Source organism: Coregonus lavaretus (genome assembly GCF_964263955.1).
Source record: "Coregonus lavaretus genome assembly, chromosome: 38".
Taxonomy (NCBI): domain Eukaryota; kingdom Metazoa; phylum Chordata; class Actinopteri; order Salmoniformes; family Salmonidae; genus Coregonus; species Coregonus lavaretus.
In genome coordinates, this window is record NC_140025.1 from 27,293,216 (window position 1) to 27,315,000 (window position 21,785).

The 21,785-nt window shown below is 40.4% G+C and overlaps 1 protein-coding gene across 1 annotated transcript; it reads left to right on the plus strand.

The window, feature by feature from the left end:
• Positions 1-1,946: 1,946 nt before the first annotated feature.
• LOC311112105 (butyrophilin subfamily 3 member A2-like) lies at positions 1,947-19,817 on the plus strand (the record flags this gene model as incomplete). Its single annotated transcript, XM_084155082.1, has 13 exons — positions 1,947-2,086; positions 4,466-4,528; positions 6,455-6,802; positions 10,472-10,636; positions 10,739-10,873; positions 13,430-13,522; positions 13,837-13,863; positions 13,970-13,990; positions 14,281-14,313; positions 18,873-18,924; positions 19,131-19,159; positions 19,283-19,481; positions 19,784-19,817. The coding sequence occupies exons 1-13, from the start codon at positions 2,077-2,079 to the stop codon at positions 19,815-19,817; spliced, it is 1,209 nt and encodes a 402-aa protein (XP_084011208.1). The 5' UTR covers positions 1,947-2,076.
• Positions 19,818-21,785: the final 1,968 nt, after the last annotated feature.

A 21,785-nucleotide genomic window follows, 5' to 3' on the forward strand; every position in this document is an offset into this window, starting at 1 on the left:
CTCAGTACCTCAAAGCAAAAGATACTGGGAAGTCTAACATGCATCTATATGTATTAGGTAATAAGGGTTTTGTCTAAGGACAACACGACTGGCAAGTGGAGGTAAAGGATAAACAAATGGTTGTCTCTGAAAAACAGACATGGAATGTTGGTGTGACCAAAGCAAATGCTGAGAGAAGGCCTACTGTTCCATTAACACCCAAGTATGGTTTCTGGATTCTCTCTTATGATAAAAGACAAGGTTTCCATTTCCTTACTGACCCTTCAACACCAGTAACAGTTAGAGAAGAGCTATTTACATTGGGAGTGTTTCTAGACTGTGCCAGACACACTATGTATTTTTATAATGTTGATACAGTGTCACAGCTCTACACTTTTACTGATGTGAAAGCATCAAACTTTCTTCCTGTGTTCAGTCCTGGACAACGTGACTCATAGCAAATAAGAATATATTGAACGAGTACTAGGAGATGAAAGTGAAAACATGTCAAATTAGACATACTTTACATTATACACATGTATTTTAATTAGGCCAATACTACAGCTATGACTCTGTATGTTTTTTTGTATTTTTTAAAGAGGTACCGACCCCCTTTCATATTTTTTTATGGCTTTAGTCAGTACACCCGGAAGGTAGAGATGGGAGACGGACAGTAGGGGCATTAGCCTTTGCAGAGTTGCCAACAACTGGACATTTTATTTTCAGGGGAAATGAGAGAGCCTGTGACAGGACTTCTGCTTTTGGACGTTAAAGGGGAATTTCACTCAAAAACGATCTTTTGGTATTTTTTTCATTAGTCCAGTGTTGATACAGTCCCAAAATGGTTTGTCTGTCAGCAGTCAAGTTGTTAAGATATTGGACTTTTAAGAAGAAACGTTTCTCCAGCCACATCATCATGATTATGCGTTTTGCATCATATGATGCATTTTGTATCAACTGTGGACTAATTAAAAAATATATTTAAAAAAATAAATATATATAGTTTTTGAGTGATTTTTCCCTTTAACAAGGAGACACTCCATCTTAACTCCTCCTTCACATTTACTGGATTGGTTGAACAGTGCAGAAGAGAACCTCTCCTGACAGTTTTCTTTTACTCTCATCAAGACCAGAATGTGGGAGATCTCGTTTCAGGTGTTTATTTTACGCCTGGCTACCTTAGGTTAGTAGGGGCATTGAGGAGAAGTGGCTGAGACTGGTGTACAAAACCAAAAGTAAAAGACGCAAAAACAAATCTTAAGAACGGGAAGCCTAGAAATAGGGCACATAGAACAGATCTACTGTTTCTAGGCCATGTCTAGACTTGACAGTTCATACTATAGAGTTCTGTTCATGGAATTCCAAACGCGTCATGCATCTGTGTAGTAAATATTTCCATTTTTATTTTCATTGTTTTTATTCGTTTTTTCCTGTGAAACACATTGCATTGCATTCCATGTCTGAAATGTGCTGTATAAATAAAGTTTGATCTTATTTTATTTGGACCTTGCGACATGTGGAAGCTATACCATCCACTAGGTGCAATGTGAGCGCCTATTACCTTCTAGCAGCTGACGGCTCACTAGGGCGATGGTGGATGGTGGATAGGTGTTTAAGGTGCAGAGTCGAATCCGAGGCGCATGTGTTCAATCCCCGTGCTAGACAATTGTTTTTGTGTGTGTTTTTTAAGCCTTTCCCAAACCTTAATTTAACCATTTGGAATGAATGCCTAAACCTAAATTTTAGTTTCACTTTTGCGGAGTTTGACTAAGAGCCAAGATAAAGCACCACATGGCGTAATTATTTTACTGCAGTTACGCCAGGGTTGGCGTTTTATTTGAAGATTGGGCTGTGCAGTTTTCAAAAACATAGCCCTGTCACATGACTAGACGGAAATAGGGAAATATAGATAAGGGAAATATAGATAAGGGGAGGGGAGGGGAGGGGAGAAGCTGTACTATCTTCATTCTCGCTTACAAACTAGAATTAACATACACTGTGGATATGTCAACTGGTCATGAATCCATAGTGTAATCTGAGGATACCAAAGCCGAAGATTACTTTGTTACAACAGCTGGAAATTGAAGGAGAGGGATCATGCATTCAGGTAGAAATGAATTTCACCAGATAAACTACTACCATTCTTTTAAGAATGGTGTATCTCCCTTCACTTTCTCTCATCTCCTCGCCTTGTTTAGTTGTATTTAGAAAGACATGCTGCTTTATTGCTTTAAAGATGCACTATGAAGAAATCACTCCGCCATTTCCTGGTTGCTAAAATTCTAATAGCTTGCCTAATTTCAATTTAGTGACAAACAAGCAATTATAGTGTAAATAATCATTGTACCATCTAAACCGCTATGAATAATATTTTCCTTAACTAAAAATATTATATTTTCAGCTGTTTGAGACTGGTGTACAAAAACAAAAGTAAAAGATGCAAAAACAAATCTTAAGAACGAGAAGCAGCAGAAGTCCTGTCACAGGCACTCTCATGTCCCCTGAAATCCTGAATTTCCGGTTTTTGGCAACTCTGCAAAAACGAATGCTCCTACTATTCGTATCCCACCTCTACCTTCCCGCTGTACTGACTAAAGCCATGTAATCTAGGCCTATACAATAACTGTGTTAAACATAACATAAACATGCATTAATCTTGTCATGGATTGTTTTTCCTACCTTTGAATTTTTTCATCTGCCAATCTGCATAAAACAAATACCAAGTAAATAGAAAACACAGATAGCCTACAATTTAAATTGTGTGGAAAATGTATAAAAGCTTTTTTTTTTTTTTTACCTTACATATTAATGCACATTTGTAATAAACATACTTAGGTAAATATATTGTAAACCAAACTGTAAGAAATGAAGCATGATTGTCAGTGTTATGTCATATTATATGGTGAAGAATGTTCATGAATTATCTTTAATTCGTTTTTTTGTCTCTGTTGGATGGAAAATATTTAAGTTAGTGTAAAGGTGAATAAATTGATTAACACAAAGTAATTCCCTAATGCCCGGCTTACACTACATGACTTTCAAAATCGTAACATCCTTGAGCCTCTCACATTAAACAACCATCTTTCCTGAAGTTTTTTTGTCTTGCCAACGTCGTGGTGCGCACATTATGTGGCACAGACGACGTGTGTGTCCTGAACAACATTAGCGTGAGCAACAACAGTGGAATCGGTGGTTTGCCTTCAAAATAAAAGTCCCCATTGAAACTTGCAAAGATTGTGATACCATGTCGCAATTTGAATGCTCTCATGCATGCTTCAGTGTTGCTTGCCTCGAAGCGAGCATAGAAGTAATTTAGCTCGTCTGGTAGGCTCGTGTCACTGGGTAGCTCACGGCTGTGCTTCCCTTTGTAGTCTGTAATAGTTTGTAGGCCCTGCCACATCCGACGAGCGTTGGAGCCTGTGTAGTACGATTCAAACTTAGTCCAGAATTATATGATACCCTATATAATTGATCCACAATCCATAGGTAAGGCTGTACAGTGGAATATTAATGTCAATACGCACAATAGGCTGACTGGGGAGGTGATTTCCAACCTTGTTTAGCATTATCTAGTCCAAATAGGGCATGATTTCACTATTTGTATCCGTTTGCATTACTTTCAATTAGGGTTTTTTATTTTGAAGGGAAACCGCCGATTCCACTATTGTTCCACCAACATACCATGACAGTTTTTCAGAGACAACCATTATCCTTTTCCTCCACTTGCCAGTGTTGTCCTTTGACAAAACCCTTATTACCTAATACATAGAGACGCTCCCCATCCAACCTGACAGACCTTTAGAGGATCTGCAAAGAAGAATGGGAGAAAATCCCCAAATACAGGTGTGCCAAGCTTGTAGCGTCATACCCAAGAAGACTTGAGGCTGTAATCGCTTCCAAAAGTGCTTAAACAAAGTACTGTGTAAAGGGTCTGAATGGTTATGTAAATGTACATTTCAGGGGGGTTTTTGTATACATTTGCAAAAAATTCTAAAAACCAGTTTTTGTCATTATGGGGTATTGTGTGTAGATTGATGAGGGAAAACGTTTTTAAATCAATTTTAGATTAAGGCTGTAACGTAACGAAGTGGAGCAAGTCAAGGGGTCTGAATACTTTCCGAATGCACTGTAATTTAACTTGTCCAACATCTTATGGTCCAAAGTTCAGTATTACATAGTCTATTTGTTCAATGGTTCCTGCACATTGGCTGTATGACCTAATAGTTTTAGCTTTGAGACACATCGTGGAATTGGATCAAATGACCAAGGTCACATTCAGGAGGGTGCGACATACTGAACATTACAGAAATAAATTCCATTATACTCTACCTAAAGGCATGTCTGTTCTACTCAATATATATTTTTCTGAACATACCAGTGTATGTACTACTGTACGTGTTTATTGACGCAATAGATTAAATGTCTTATAATAACTGCAGTTATGATGATATTGTCATCAATAGGATGTCCTTTATCTTTAACACAGGTCTGTGGCTGAGAATGATGACACTGACAGCTCTGACAGTTCGCATGGCAGCTCAAAGTCCAGGTGAGCACATCAACTGTCTAATAGTTGCAAAAACATTGATTTCTTCCATATACAGTGGGGGGAAAAGTATTTAGTCAGCCACCAATTGTGCAAGTTCTCCCACTTAAAAAGATGAGAGAGGCCTGTAATTTTCATCATAGGTACACGTCAACTATGACAGACAAATTGAGATTTTTTTTCTCCAGAAAATCACATTGTAGGATTTTTAATGAATTTATTTGCAAATTATGGTGGAAAATAAGTATTTGGTTACCTACAAACAAGCAAGATTTCTGGCTCTCACAGACCTGTAACTTCTTCTTTAAGAGGCTCCTCTGTTCTCCACTCTTTACCTGTATTAATGGCACCTGTTTGAACTTGTTATCAGTATAAAAGACACCTGTCCACAACCTCAAACAGTCACACTCCAAACTCCACTATGGCCAAGACCAAAGAGCTGTCAAAGGACACCAGAAACAAAATTGTAGACCTGCACCAGGCTGGGAAGACTGAATCTGCAATAGGTAAGCAGCTTGGTTTGAAGAAATCAACTGTGGGAGCAATTATTAGGACATGGAAGACATACAAGACCACTGATAATCTCCCTCGATCTGGGGCTCCACGCAAGATCTCACCCCGTGGGGTCAAAATGATCACAAGAACGGTGAGCAAAAATCCCAGAACCACACGGGGGGACCTAGTGAATGACCTGCAGAGAGCTGGGACCAAAGTAACAAAGCCTACCATCAGTAACACACTACGCCGCCAGGGACTCAAATCCTGCAGTGACAGACGTGTCCCCCTGCTTAAGCCAGTACATGTCCAGGCCCGTCTGAAGTTTGCTAGAGTGCATTTGGATGATCCAGAAGAGGATTGGGAGAATGTCATATGGTCAGATGAAACCTAAATATAACTTTTTGGTAAAAACTCAACTCGTGGTGTTTGGAGGACAAAGAATGCTGAGTTGCATCCAAAGAACACCATACCTACTGTGAAGCATGGGGGTGGAAACATCATGCTTTGGGGCTGTTTTTCTGCAAAGGGACCAGGACGACTGATCCGTGTAAAGGAAATAATGAATGTATTGTGAGATTTTGAGTGAAAACCTCCTTCCATCAGCAAGGGCATTGAAGATTAAACGTGGCTGGGTCTTTCAGCATGACAATGATCCCAAAAACACCGCCCGGGCAACGAAGGAGTGGCTTCGTAAGAAGCATTTCAAGGTCCTGGAGTGGCCTAGCCAGTCTCCAGATCTCAACCCCATAGAAAATCTTTGGAGGGAGTTGAAAGTCTGTGTTGCCCAGCGACAGCCCCAAAACATCACTGTTCTAGAGGAGATCTGCATGGAGGAATGGGCCAAAATACCAGCAACAGTGTGTGAAAACCTTGTGAAGACTTACAAAAAACGTTTGACCTGTGTCATTGCCAACAAAGGGCATATAACAAAGTATTGAGAAACTTATGTTATTGACCAAATACTTATTTTCCACCATAATTTGCAAATAAATTCATTAAAAATCCTACAATGTGATTTTCTGGAGAAAAACATTCTCATTGTCTGTCATAGTTGACGTGTACCTGTGATTAAAATTACAGGCCTCTCTCATCTTTTTAAGTGGGAGAACCTGCACAATTGGTGGCTGACTAAATACTTTTTTCCCCCACTGTAACTGTCTTAGCTTTTTTAAATTATACCCTCTTTTTAAAAAATACCCTCTTCATAATGCATTATAAACACATGTATGCCTTATGAGCTATACATAATGCATTACAATGCACCACATACAGTAGGTGGTAATAACTGCTCATCAAAATCTATAACCACAGTTATAGAGGATTAACACCAGGCTGTATAGTCCCTTATGAAGCAAAGTGTTGTAATGCCCTATATAAATTGCTAATTTTCACACCCTCTTACAAGCACTCTACATCTCACTCTTATCTCAGCGGTTTTCACTTTGATGGTCCCTCATGGTCTGATCTTGACCGCATTGAACTCCTCGGTCTCTCTGGCTTGTGAACTCTCACCTCTCTTCAATGCGGAGCCATTGGAGGTGCGCTGGTACCGGTCCGGTGACTTCAACAAACCTGCCTTGTTGTACAAAGATCACAAGATCCAGGAAGCCCCTGTGGACCCCCAGTACAGGGGCAGGGTGTCTCTAACTGGGGGGCTGGAGAGAGGGAACGTATCACTGACACTGGAGAGGGTCACTCTAGAAGACAGGGGGGAGTATGTGTGCCATGTCAGCAGCGCACAGTGGTATGAAAAGGCCAGTGTCTTCCTCACAGTAAATGGTAAGGGACTGAAGACTGCACTGTGCTTGTGTAGACAGTGTGGAATGGGTAGCTACAGTGCCTTCAGAAAGTATTCACACCCCTTGACTTTTTCCAAATGTTGTTGTTTTACAGGCTGCATTTTATATGGATTAAATTGAGATGTTGTGTCACTGAACTACACACAATAATCCATAATGTCAAAGTGGAATTGTGTTTTTAGAAATGTTTACAAATTAATTAAAAATGAAAAGCTAAAATGTCTTGAGTCAAGAAGTATTCAATCCGTTTTGTTATGGCTGTCACGCCCTGGCTCTGGGGACTCTAGTATGTTGAGCCAGGGTGTGAGTTTTCATTTGTGTTCGTTCTAGTATTGTGTTTCTATGTTGGCCAGTGTGGTTCTCAATCAGAGGCAACGTGAATCAGCTGTTGCTTGTTGTCTCTGATTGGGAACCATACTTAGTCAGCCTGTTTCCCACAGTATGGTGTGGGATCTTGTTCCTTTTGGTTTGTGTTTGTACCGTAGGACTTCACGTATCGTTTGTTGTTTTGTTCGTGTAGCTTTAATAAAAAGCATGTTCACCTTCAACGCTGCGCCTTGGTCCTCTGTTCCCGACGATCGTGACAGAAGATCCCACCAAGACTGGACCAAGCAGCGTGTCCAGGAGCCATTGCCAGGGAGATCTCTAGCGGATCTCCTTCGCCTCCTCGACTGGGTCAAGCCGTGTGAGGAAGAGAGGGGCTTGACTTGGAAGCAGAAGGGCGAAAGGCTGGCGAGAGATATGGAGACCTGGTCCACGGGTAGGAGAGAAGCCCATACATTTTTTAGGGGGGGGCTCACGCCGTGGACGACGGGGCAGCAGGAGACCGCGATAGAGCGGCCCAGCGGGTTGGCAGAGGAGGCCGCCAGGTTACGGGGGCCACTGGTCAAAAAGGGGAAGGAAGGTGTAGAGGCACGGCGAGAGGTACTGGGGTGTGTTACCAGTCCAGTCCGGCCCGTTCCTGATCTCTGCGTAGGGCCAGTGGTGTGTGTCCCCAGTCCGGTCTGTTCCTGTCCCTTGCACCGAGCCTGTGGTGCGTGTCGCCAGCCCAGTCCGGTCCATTCCTGCTCTCCGCACCAAGTCAGTGGTGCGCTTCGTCAGCCCGGTCCGGCCCGCTCCTGCTCCCCGCACCAAGCCAATGGTGCGCGTCGCCAGCCCGACCCGGCCTGTTCCTGCTCCCCGCACCAAGCCAATGGTGAATGTCGCCAGCCCGGCCCGGCCTGTTCCTGCTCCCCGCACCAAGCCTATGGTGCGCGTCGCCGGCCCGGCCCGGCCTGTTCCTGCTCCCCGCACCAAGCCTATGGTGCGCGTCGCCGGCCCGGCCCGGCCTGTTCCTGCTCCCCGCACCAAGCCAATAGTGCGCATCGCCAGCCCGGTCCGGCCCGCTCCTGCTCCCCGCACCAAGCCAATGGTGCGCGTCGCCAGCCCGGTCCGGCCCGCTCCTGCTCCCCGCACCAAGCCTATGGTGAGCGTCGCCAGCCCGGTCCGGCCCGTTCCTGCTCCCCACACCAAGCCAGTGGTGTGCGTCGTCAGTCCGGCATGGCCCGTGCCTGTTCCACCGGTGCCTGGTCCGGCACCGGTCAGCTGCTTCACGCCGGTGCTAGAGCAATCCGCTCCACCAGTGTGCAGTCCAGCTCCGGCCAGCGGGGCCAGACCGGACCAGGGGTACTTTGGGGGGTTGGAGAGGGAGTGGGGATCAGGCCCGGAGCCGGATCCGCCGCCAAGGCGGAGTGCCCACCCGGTCCCTCCCCTGTGGTGTTTGGGGGGGGTACTGTCACGCCCTGGCTCTGGGGACTCTAGTATGTTGAGCCAGGGTGTGAGTTTTCATTTGTGTTCGTTCTAGTATTGTGTTTCTATGTTGGCCAGTGTGGTTCTCAATCAGAGGCAACGTGAATCAGCTGTTGCTTGTTGTCTCTGATTGGGAACCATACTTAGTCAGCCTGTTTCCCACAGTATGGTGTGGGATCTTGTTCCTTTTGGTTTGTGTTTGTACCGTAGGACTTCACGTATCGTTTGTTGTTTTGTTCGTGTAGCATTAATAAAAAGCATGTTCACCTTCAACGCTGCGCCTTGGTCCTCTGTTCCCGACGATCGTGACAATGGCAAGCCTAAAATAGTTCAGGAGTGTAAATGTGCTCAATAAGTCACATAATAAGTTGCATGGACTCACTTTGTGTGCAATAATAGTGTTTAACATTATTTTTAAATCACTACTACATTTCTGTACCACACACATAAAATTATCTGTAAGGTCCCTTAGTCGAGCAGTGAATTTCAAGCACAGATTCAACCACAAAGACCGGGGAGGTTTTCCAATGGTTCGCAAAGAAGGGCACCTATTGGTAGATGGGTAAAAAAAAAGAAAAGCAGACATTGAATATCCCTTTGAGCATGGTGAAATTATTAATTACACTTTGGATGGTGTATCAATACACCCAGCCACTACAAAGATACAGGCGCCCTTCCTAACTCAGTTTCTGGAGAGGAAGGAAACCGCTCAGGCATTTCACCATGGTGATTTTAAAACAGTTGTATGGTTTAATGGCTGTGATAGGAGAAAACTGAGGATGGATCAACAACATTGTATTTACTTTACAATACTAGAAGGAAAAGAAGGAAGCCTGTACAGAAAATAAATATTCCAAAACATGCATCCTGTTTGCAATAAGGCATTAAAGTAATACTGCAAAAAATATGGTGAATAAAATATAATTTTGTCCTGAATACAAAGCGTTATGTTTCGGGCAAATTCAACAAAACACTTAGTACCACACTTCATATTTTCAAGCATGGTGGTGCCTGCATCATGTTATGGGTATGCTTGTCATTTTTTGGGATAAAAATAAACAGAATAGAGCTAAGCACAGGCAAAATCCTAGAGCAAAACTTGGTTCAGTCTGCTTTCCAACAGTCTGGGAGATAAATCCACCTTTCGGCAGGACAATTACCTAAAACACAAGGCCAATGATCAACAAACAACTTGACAGAGCTTGAAGAATTTAAAAGAATAATGAGCAAATATTGTACAATCCAGGTGTGCAAAGCTCTTAGAGACTTACCCAGCTTACTCACAGCTATAATTGCTGCCAAAGGTGATTCTAACGTATTGACTCAGGGATTGAATACTTATCTAATCAAGATATATTAGTGTTTTATTTTCCACTTTGACAGTATTTTGTGCAGATTGTTGACAGAAAAATGACAATTAAATCCATTTCAATCCCACTTTGTAACAAAATGTGGAAAAGGGGTGTTAATACTTTCTGAAGGCACTGTGTTTAGCTGTGTGTGAGGGACAGACAGAACAGTTGCACTGCAAATATACTGTAATATTCACAATATTGTAGTGAAACGGATATTGTAACTTTAGTTTAAAGGAATAGTTCACAAAATGACATTGGTTTACTTAGTCTGTAAGCAGTCTATGGACAAGTGGCAGTCTAACACTGCTTACAGGGTAAGGAAACCAATATGCCATTTCGTAACTTGGGTGATCTCTCTCTTTGAAATGTAGAGAGGTGGCGGCAATTGTTTATGCAAGTTTAAAGTAACCCAGGGGAAAATGTAATGCACACAATTAAATAGATTCTCACAATCATTGTCCTCACGGTTGTAATTTGCCCCAACTCCCGCCTTATCTGGCCATTAGTACTAGGTGGTACCCCAGTGGTCTCTGTTGCTGAAGCAAGAGGAGGAGGAAGTCAGGTGAACGTTACCTGTTCATCAGAGGGATGGTCACCACAACCTACACTCACCTGGAGAAACAAAGCGGGGACAGAGATCAGAAATGGACAAGAAGTACTCAACACTCCAGGTTATTGCAGACACTAGTCTGGATCATTACTGCAACTATGTATGGCTGTTTGTGTCTGTCTGTGAATAAGTGTGTATATCCCCCCCTTGCTCTCTGTTTCAGATCCTCAGGGCTTGGTGAGTGTGAGTAGTTGGCTGCTGTATTCTCCCTCAGACTCCGATTGGCTCTCCTGTACAGTCTCTCTGTCTGAGGAGGTGAAGAAGGAGAGTAGAATCCTGCCCAGAGCTTCAACGAAGAGTGAGAATCTCAGAAATCTTAATCAGTATCTCATCATTTAATATCTTAGTCAACTTAACACAATAAGTTAATTATACCCACAAACCAGTCAACAAAAAAAACTTGGACCTGTTGTGAAATGGACCTTGGGCTTTCCTACACGGACACCCACCTGAATAAATTAATTCTTAAAAGATAGAGACTTGGTCTGAACGGACCCAAGGACAACCAGACCCGGTCTGATCCAATCTGAGGGAAGCAGCAAAAGAACTTAACTGGAGCTGTTAAAGCGTGATGGAGAGAGAAACGGAGCCACTCTAGCAGGGGGAGGGGCTGTGTGCGTGTGTGCGTGTGTGCGCGTGTGTGTGTGTGTGTGTGTGTGTGTGTGTGTGTGTGTGTGTGTGTGTGTGTGTGTGTGTGTGTGTGTGTGTGTGTGTGTGTGTGTGTGTGTGTGTGTGTGTGTGAGTAATGCGGGTCCAGGCAGGGAGAGAGAGAGAAAAACAGCAACCAAGCCGACTCGCACTAGTTAGACTAACTTCTAGCTGCCATAGATCTTGGTCATTGTAGTCTATCCTTCTCATTTACCTTTTAATTCCGTCATTTTAATTCCATATTCCATTAATTAGATATGATCAACAGGTAACTGACACAATAAAGAACACTTCAGTAAATGAGGGATACAAAGTATATTGAAAGCAGGTGCTTCCACATGTGTGATTCCTGAGTTAATTAATCCTTAAGAGTTGATTGACGCAACATAATACAAAAACACCAATCAAAATCCGTCTAAGATAGAGATCGTTTTTTTGTATTGGCTGCGTCTCAATCCACTACATACGCAAATGCAATGGAAAGTGGTAAACTAATACTCTATGGAAAGATGAGACTCTCACAAACATGATGTTGTTCTCCGTCTTGCTCTACGACTCCCACAAGCTCCACGGGACTCGTCTGAAGTCGGTATCATTGAAGTGTCAACTTCTGTGTGTCGCGTTTGAACCGTTTGGGCTACAAACTAATATGACCACTATATGGAAAGATGAGGCTCTCACAAACACAATGGTCTTCTCAGTTTGTACGACCCCCACAAGTGTCACGGGACTCATCTGAAGGTAACCCAGTAGCGGTTTAAAAAATGAATGAAAGTATGGAAGTAATACAATTTTCTCTTTGGACCTGTGTTTGCAATGTATCCAATTTTAGTTTGCGTGGTTGTTGGTGTAGCTTTCTGTAACTTTGTAGCCAGTACGGTCTGCATGTGTATGCGCTTGTTGCGTCATGATTGCAAGGTGTCCCAATATCTTTTCCAACTGTCCCGTTATCTGGTTTTAATGTCCATTCTAGAATGCCCTTCTAGCCAATAAGAAACGGGTATTCAACAATGTTGCTTTCTTATATATCCTAGATATAGTACAGACATGTCAAAACCTTATTCCTTATGATAAATGTTTTTGACTGTCTGTTTTGCCATTTATGAATGTGTTATTCAATGCAGTTCTATGGAAGCAGGTAGCCTAGCGGTTAAGAGCGTTGAGCCAGTAACCGAAAGGTCGCTGGTTCAAATCCCGAGCCGACAAGGTGAAAAATATGTTGATGTCCCCTTGAGCAAGGCACTTAAACCTAATTGCTCCTGTAAGTCGCTCTGGGTAAGAGCGTCTGCTAAATGACTAAAATGCAAATGGACTATAGTAGTAAATGCCAAATCCAATATTTTATCAAATCGTTTCTTTTTTCATACCTAAAGTGTCTTAAAATTCAAATTCAAATAGCAAAATTATCCATGGTATGACCATCTCCATGGTATGACCATGTTAGATCTCAGAAAAGATCAAATTGTGAACCCGCGACCCATATTCATCACATAAAATGTATATGTCATATCTCACAATTGATTGGACTTCCCCAATTTAGTATTTTCACTGTGACAGAATGTTTATTTTTTTCGTAGATTTCTGTTTTTCCACAAAGTTCTATCTAGCGCTGCAGTGAGTGGGGGGCTGCATAACCCTGTGGCATAGCTTTCACTCTAGCTCTCCCTGAGTGAGAGAGGTCTGCACTTTGACAGACAGTCCAACAACGAGTTCGAGGGGTTTAGGAACTTAGACACATTTTCGAAATTTGTCATTATTCCCCTTTAAGACACTTTGTCGGTGTTTCCTTTATTTTGGCAATTACCTGTATCTCCTAACTCGCTTGCCACACGGGGAGGCTCTTTTACTATAGTGATGCTTTTGATGACTTGTGATTGGCCGGCAACAACAGCAAGCTTCACGCACCACTTTAGTGAAAAGCAAGACATTTTCATTCTCTCTCTACGTCACCAGTCGCGTTCGGGTCTGTACAGGTCCTTACGGGCAAATCGGTTATAATTACAAATACCAGAGACCCATGACAACTAGGTCCAACCCGACTTTTCGGGTACAGGTGGACCGGTGAAGACCTCTAACATGTTGTCTCGAGTTACTGTATCTACCAAAAGACAAGATCATAAACTTGGAAAATAAGACTCACTTCAGATTTTAAATACAGATTTCATTAAATGTAAAATGTTTAATGGTTTGATAAATCCTTGTATAGGACATTGGAGTCTTGGAGCCTTCATCACAACTCTGATTATTTTACTGCTAGTCTTTACTGTCATTGGGCTCTTCATCTGGAACAAAAAAACAGGTATGTCAACAAGCTAACATATATTCAATTAAATGTGAACAGTCTATGCAGACGGTATTAAGTGTTGTCTAATCATTTAGGGGCAAATCTTAACTTCCACTTAAGTAACATTTTCACTTAGTCATGCATAGATGTCAATTGGAGACTTTGTGAAAATTCAACTGAAGTGAAAGTTAGGATTTGCCGCTTTATAATATTAGGTTTGATGATAACATTGAAAATATCCCTGATATAATACAATACATTTTAAAAATAAATAACAAAGTAATATTGCATGACCTACCTATATTAATATTAGTTTCATTTTATTTCAGATAAAACAGAGTCTACTGAGAAGCCAGGTATTACTTCTATATGTTTTACTATTGTGTGTATTTCTACACATATTATAACATGATTTTAACATATTTGGTTTCTTTTTTTTGTAATGTCTTCTTCTTTTAATAGAAGAAACAGCTCTTGTCGCAGGTACATTTTGTTTATTATTTAATTATAATTTTATTTAACATTGCTAAGGTAACTTGACTGAGCATTTATTGTGTTTTGTAGTGAAGATTATGTTTGTTGATTATTTTATGTAAAAATTGTGTATACTGTATATCTACAGTACATTAGCTAAATAATATGTGTCACTTAATTAGAAATTGACTAAAATACATTTAGAATTAAACTCAGTAAGGTGGTGTTCAAATTAAATAGATGTTCTATTTTCAAATGGTATTTCTTACTATGACACTCTGTTTCTTATACATCTCCAGGTGAAGTAGGTAAAAGTCAAGTGCCAAATGAAGGTACTGTTCCATTAAATAGTCTTTAATTGAAACAATAACAAAGTGTTCACCCCACCTCTGTTTTCGTTAAAAGCTAAGGCGTGGGCCTGTATAAATGTAACCACTCTCAAATTCATACACAGAGCTACGGATGCAAGGACTGACCATCCATGATATCAAAATTGTAGTTTTAACCTTGCCTGGAAACCCGACGTTGAGTTGCACTGAATTGTACTAAGGGCAGAAATGAGCGTTTGAATCAGGAAAGTTTCCTCTCATGACCTCTACAAGCCAGAATGTAGAATAAAATATATATTTTAACGTACTTTACCACATTACGGTTGTCCATGCGGTTGGCCCTTTTGGCAGTAGAAATGTGAGACAACACATCCACAGGAAAGTATAATTACTTTCCAGCTGAAATAATAAATCAAAATATTATATAAATGTTCTAAAGCAAAAAATATACACAAGTAATACATTATCTGATGAAATTGCTTTAGAAAAGGAGCACAAGATAGGGATGTCCTCTCTCCCCCCTCCTGTTTGCACTGGCAATTGAACCACTTGCAGAAACAATTAGACATGGGTCAGACCCAAAGATAACAGGTATCAGTATTGGTAAACATGAATATAAACTAAACTTATTTGCAGATGATCTCCTGATATACCTGACCAATATAAAAAAACTCAATGCCCCCCTTGCTAAAAATATTTACAGAATACTCTAAAATCTTAGGATATAAAATGGATGTGAAAAAAAAGAAACAAAATAATGGCAAAAGGAAAAAAAAATACTAATGATCTACAGCAATCCTTTAAGTGGACCACAAAAAATATAAAACACTTACTTAATAAGTGACAACAAACAACAATGATATAAAAATAACTTTTATTACTCAAAAATATGAGCAGATCTAATTAAATGGAATAATCTTCCCATAAATCTTACAGGTAGAATTAACCTCTTCAGAATGGCATGGCTCCCAAAGTTTGGATATTTATTCTTGGTAATATCAATTACCCCACTGAAGACATTCTTTAAAAAGTATACTCGGTCATAACAGACTTTGTATGGGCAAATAAAGCTCAGAGAATAAAAAAGAAAGATTAACATCTTCCTTAGTCTGAGGGAGGTTTTAACCTTCTAGACTTGGAATTGTATCAACTCGCCACCCAAGGATTTTACTTTACATATAATTAAATGCACTAGAGGACCAATGCGTACATATTGAAGATAAGCATGCTCATCCCCAGAATCTTTTCCATGTCTATTTTCAAAGGATAAAGCTAAGAACATTAACAACTTCATAGTTAAGAACACTATAACAACATGGAAGAAAATATATCACTCCTGAAAAACACAACCATATGGATAGCTTTTAAGAATTCACCGATAAATTGGTATACATGGAAAACTAAAGGCATAGAAATCGTAAATAAATTAGGAAATAAATGTATTTCCATGACAGAATTAGAAAGCCATTTTTGACTGACCAATGTAGATATTTTCAAATACATGCAACTTAAAAGTTTAATTTCAGAACATTTTGATTTGAAATCTTTTGGACATCAGAGCAATCTTGAGGGAATCCTATTTGAGTCAGTAAAAGATATTCACAATATACACTACCGGTCAAAAGTTTTAGAACACCTACTCATTCAAGGGTTTTTCTTTATTTTTACTGTTTTCTACATTATAGTGAAGACATCAACACTATGAAATAACACATATGGAATCATGTAGTAACCAAAAAAGTGTTAAACAAATCAAAATATATTTTATATTTGAGATTCTTCAAATAGCCACCCTTTGCCTTGATGACAGCTTTGCACACTCTTGGCATTATCTCAACCAGCTTCATGAGGTAGTCACCTGGAATGCATTTCAATTAACAGGTGTGCCGTCTTAAAAGTTAATTTGTGGAATTTCTTTCCTTCTTAATGCGTTTGAGACAATCAGTTGTGTTGTGACAAAGTAGGGGGTATACAGAAGATAGCCCTATTTGGTAAAAGACCAAGTCCATATTATGGCAAGAACAGCTCAAATAAGCAAAGAGAAATGACAGTCCATTACTTTAAGACATGAAGTTCAGTCAATACGGAACATTTCAAGAACTTTGAAAGTTTCTTCAAGTGCAGTCGAAAAAACCACCAAGTGCTATGATGAAACTGGCTCCCATGAGGACGCCACTGGAATGCTGCAGAGGATAAGTTCATTAGAGATACCAGCCTCAGAAATTGCTGCCCAAATAAATGCTTCACAGAGTTCAAGTAACATGCACATCTCAACATCAACTGTTCAGAGGCGTCTGTGTGAATCAGGCCTTCATGGTCGAATTGCTGCAAAGAAACCACTACTAAAGGACACCAATAATAAGAAGAGACTTGCTTGGGCCAAGAAACACGCGCAATGGACATTAGACCGGTGGAAATTTGTCCTTTGGTCTGGAGTCCAAATTTGAGATTTTTGGTTCCAACCGCCGTGTCTTTATGAGACGCGTGTGGGTGAACGGATGATCTCTGCATGTGTATTTCCCACCGTAAATCATGGAGGAGGAGGTGTTATGGTGTGGTGACACTGTCTGTGATTTATTTGGAATTCAAGGCACACTTAACCAGCATGGCTACCACAGCATTCTGCAGCGATACGCCATCCCATCTGGTTTGGGCTTAGTGGGACTATCATTTGTTTTTCAACAGGACAATGACCCAACACACCTCCAGGCTGTGTAAGGGCTATTTGACCAAGAAGGAGAGTGATGAAGTGCTGCATCAGATGACCTGGCCTCCACAATCCCCCGACCTCAACCCAATTGAGATGGTTTGGGATGAGTCGATCCGCAGAGTGAAGGAAAAGCAGCCAACAAGTGCTTAGCATATGCGGGAACTCCTTCAAGACTGTTGTAAAAGCATTCCAGGTGAAGCTGGTTAAGAGAATGCCAAGAGTGTGCAAAGCTGTCATCAAGGCAAAGGGTGGCTATTTGAAGAATCTCTAAAATGTGTTTAACACTTTTTTGGTTACTACATGATTCCATATGTGTTATTTCATAGTTTTGATGTCTTCACTATTATTCTACAATGTAGAAAATTGTAAAAATAAAGAAAAACCCTTGAATGAGTAGGTGTTCTAAAACTTTTGACCGGTACTGTAGGTAAGATATACAATACCTTGCAGAAAGCCTTTCCAACTGACGATCTCTTAGAAAAAAAATATAGACTATTGGAACCAAGATTGAAAAATAACTGATATTGGCACACGATGGAGAGAATGTTGGAACACAACTAACAAAATTACAGTTAAAACTGTACGCTTAATCCAGTATAAACTATATTGTTTATTATAGAAGAGACAAAATTCACAAATTTACAGCACATTGGCAGAGTCATGTAAAACTAACAATGACTCAATAATCCATGCCTTCTGGGAATGCTATAAAGTCCAAAAGGTATGGGTGTAGTTAGAAAGTTAGCTGTCTGAAGTATTACAATGTAAATGTACTTTTAATCCGTCCGTCTGCATATTTCAAGACATGGCATATGAGTGCAGTGAGTTACCCGAAGGGTTGGACGATACTTTTGTCATCAATTATCTTGAAAAACACGGATACTTAAAAACTGGAAATCAACCAATCCTCCATCATTAACACAATGGAAAGGTCAGATGTTTTATTAACTAAATGTTGAAAGTGCGTGGGCGACAGAGAGTAACAAAATGGTGCAGTTTGAGGCCATGTGGTGGAAAGTGATGTGGGCTCTGGAGATGGGGGTTTGACCAGGTGGGTCTGAGCAGGTGTTATGTCATTGATGTTTTATGTGCATTTGTATGCTGACGTTTGTATTGTTTAAAAAAAATAGGAAAGTATAATTACATCAACTTTTCAAAGCGCTGGTAGTGCTTTTCAGATTTCTATCACCTGAAGCATGCGCAGAACCATGTAAACACGTGCACGAGCTCGGCAAGTATGCATGCGTCTCGTGCAGGTATTTTTATCTTGTGCGCATGCTTCAGGTGATAGAAATCTGAAAGCACTACCAGCGCTTTGAAAAGTTTATGTAATTATAGTTTCCCGTGGATATATTGTCTCAAATTCCTACCGCCAAAAGGACCGACCTCACGGACAACCGGTAAAGTACGTTTAAATATACATTTATTCAACATTCTGGCTTGTAGAGGTCATGAGAGGAAACGTTCCTGATTCAAACGCTCATTTCTGCCCAAAGCAGAATTCAATGGAATTCAACGTCGGGTTTCCAGGGAAGTTTTAACCGTGTTTTGAGGCTTTACAGTGTTTGTTTACATTTACATTGTTTAAAAACATTGGAGTAAGTCTTATATTTTGGTCTCTGATGTGGTAAGACAGGTGAACTAAGCTCATGAGGCATTTATAAGTTATTGTCTTCAAGAATCAATGGGTATATATCATTCATTTATAAGTCCAAAAATGAATGTAGCAGCTAAGGATTTAACTTAATGAGTAATGTATCATGCATCGATCATAGAGATCAATCAATATGGTTGATTTATATTATGTATCAATAATAAACTATGTCAATAATCATATGTTTTACTCATGCAGAATGTGGGATGCAAAATGTCAAGGAAACAACTACACAGAAAGATGTACCAAAAGCTAAATTTATATTGACATACCTTTTCATTATTGAATGTTTTTTTTTCTAGGTTTTTAGAACTTATTCACCCCACAAGCACAGTCATTCAGGGTTATTAGCATTTATTGAACACCCATAAGAAGAAAGGTGGTGCAACCCAATGTCTATTTTCAGTTGATAAGATTAGTGGATAAATATTTATCTGATTTGATTTGTTCATTTACAGCATGGGGCGAAGTGAAAAGATTCAAAGGTAGGACACATGATCAAAGAACTAACATAATATCATTACATGGCTGTACCTTCATCAAGTTACATCCATATTAGCAAACCATGTGAGTGAATGAAATCACCAAATCCTATTCTCTTTTTTTAGTGGTAATCACTCTGGACCCAAAGTCTGCTAACCCTAACCTAGACGTGTATGCAGCTACAAGGAAGGCTTTTTGGAAGAAGTCAAAAGTAATTGATGTTTCCACAGCTCTTCGTGTCTTTAGTGAGGACATATTCCGCTCCGGACAGTTATACTGGGAAGTGAAGGTGAGGGATGATAATATTTTGAAGAAACAGTTATGGTATGTTGGTGTAGCCACATACGAAGCCACTCAGTCAAGGGCTGTTTTCCCCTTAACCCCTGAGAATGGTTTCTGGGTTGTTACATATGAAGAAGGAAAAGGTTATTATGTCCATGCTGACCCTCAAATGCCAGTATCTGGAAATGAAAGTCCTTTCATATTCTTAGACCTACCAGAATCTGGAGAAAATATTCTTACATCACTGGGAGTGTTCTTAGATTGTGACCGACAGATGCTTTCCTTTTATGATGCTGAATCAAAGGCACATCTCTACAGTTTGTTTAACGTTGTGTCATCTAAAGGATTCTTCGCTGTATTCAGCCCTGGGTTACGTGACAACTATCCCTTAACAGTTAAATGACTCTAGATGAGAAAGGTTAAGACATGCCACAATAATGGATTTTGTTTTAGACGCACAGAGTTGATATAAAAGCCTATTATAACACTCTTAGACACTCTCAGAGAATACAAAGACATACATTTTATACTTGAAATGTAGGTTGAACTTGAAATGTTATTCAGTTTCAAAATGGCATGAATATTTAATGTTTTTCTTTCCTTCTTAAAAAAAAAATCATTTGAAGCACACATTTTTTGAAAATGATTTATAGTTATCTACCTGTAGTGAGATCTCCTGTAATAAATATCCAAAACATTCTGAATTCTGTATTCAATGTTGACATAATATATCCTGATATTAAATAAATGTAATCAGTTTATGGAAACCAGAACTAACTTAATTCACATTGAGGGTAAAAGGCTATAAAATATTGACCATCATGGACTCAAACAGGTCAGCTGTCATATCAGGCTATTTTGTATTCCAGTACACTACCTCTACTCAGTGGTCTTTTAATGCACTGTACAGTGTGGACCATGATGACACACAATATGAAAAGGCTTCCATAGGAGACTGCATCTCTTGGTATTTTTCCACTATTGGAATGCAGGGTTTAAGAATCTCCACCTTCTAGTCTTCACTTTATAAATTAAACATGACAAATTCAGTATGTGTGTGTGTGTGTGTGTGTGTGTGTGTGTGTAATGGACTCTTCTTCTGACTCATTTACATGAAAAGAAGATGGTCGGTGGCCCCATTCCCTTCTGGCTCATGTTCCTGGGCCAATGGCTTGAATCCCCCAGCCACTTCAGTAGCAAGATAATAATCATACATTCTATGAATAGTTCCAGTTGATGTGCACATCACGTGCTGTACTGTAAAAGCAAACTAACAAGGATATGCAGTTTGTGTTTGGTTAATGAATAAGTCAGAAGTGTAATTTACTAGGCCTCCCGAGTGGCGCTGAGGTCTAAGGCACTGCATTGCAGTACTTGAGGCGTCACTACAGCCACAGCTTCGATCCCAGGCTTTGTCACAGCCGGCCGTGACCGGGAGACCCATGAGGCGGCGCACAATTGGCCAAGCGTCGTCCGGGTTTGGCCGGCCGGGATTTCCTTGTCCCATCGCGCTCTAGCAACTCCTTGTGGCGGGCCGGGCGCCTGCAAGCTGACTTCGGTCGTCAGTTGGAAGGGGTTTCCTCCGACACATTGGTGCAGCTGGCTTCCGGGTTAAGCGAGCAGCGTGTCAAGAAGCAGTGCGGCTTGGTAGGGTCGTGTTTTGGAGGACGCATGGCTCTCGACCTTTGCCTCTCCCGAGTCTGTAGGGGAGTTGCAGCGATGGGACAAGACTGTAACTACCAATTGGATATCATGAAAAAGGGGTAAAAGTACAAACAACCAAAACATTTTTCATTTACTTGAGGGGAGAAAGTGAAATTACTGACAATGAGAAAGAGAGAGGTCGTAGACGAGAGGGAGAAGGCAGTTATCCTTCTCACTATTCTGTTATTATTCGTAAAATACAAATATAGTAAACTGTGATATGTACGATGGTCATGAATCTATAGCATTATCCGAAGATTTCAAACCGAAAGCGTATTTTGAGTTTACAATCGCAGAAAAACTGAAGGAGAGAGACTCAGGTACAAATGCTTTTTAGATGACTATCCTTTCCAGTATACAAATACTTTTCTGTGTCTCTCCACTCTTCCCCTTGCTTAAATAGTATTTGTAATATGTAGAAATGTTCAAAGGATTGGTGATTTATTTATTATTTACAAAATAAGTTATTGCTTCATACTGCATGAATCATATAATTTATAAACCAGCAACACAGATTTCAATTGTAATTGTATAATATTTTTCTACATGGCTGTCAGTGTGGCTGTCTTTTTTGGAGGAAATATTTTAGTATTAAGTAATCAAACTGCTTCACTGTCTGTAGGTCCAACGTTCACTTTTAAT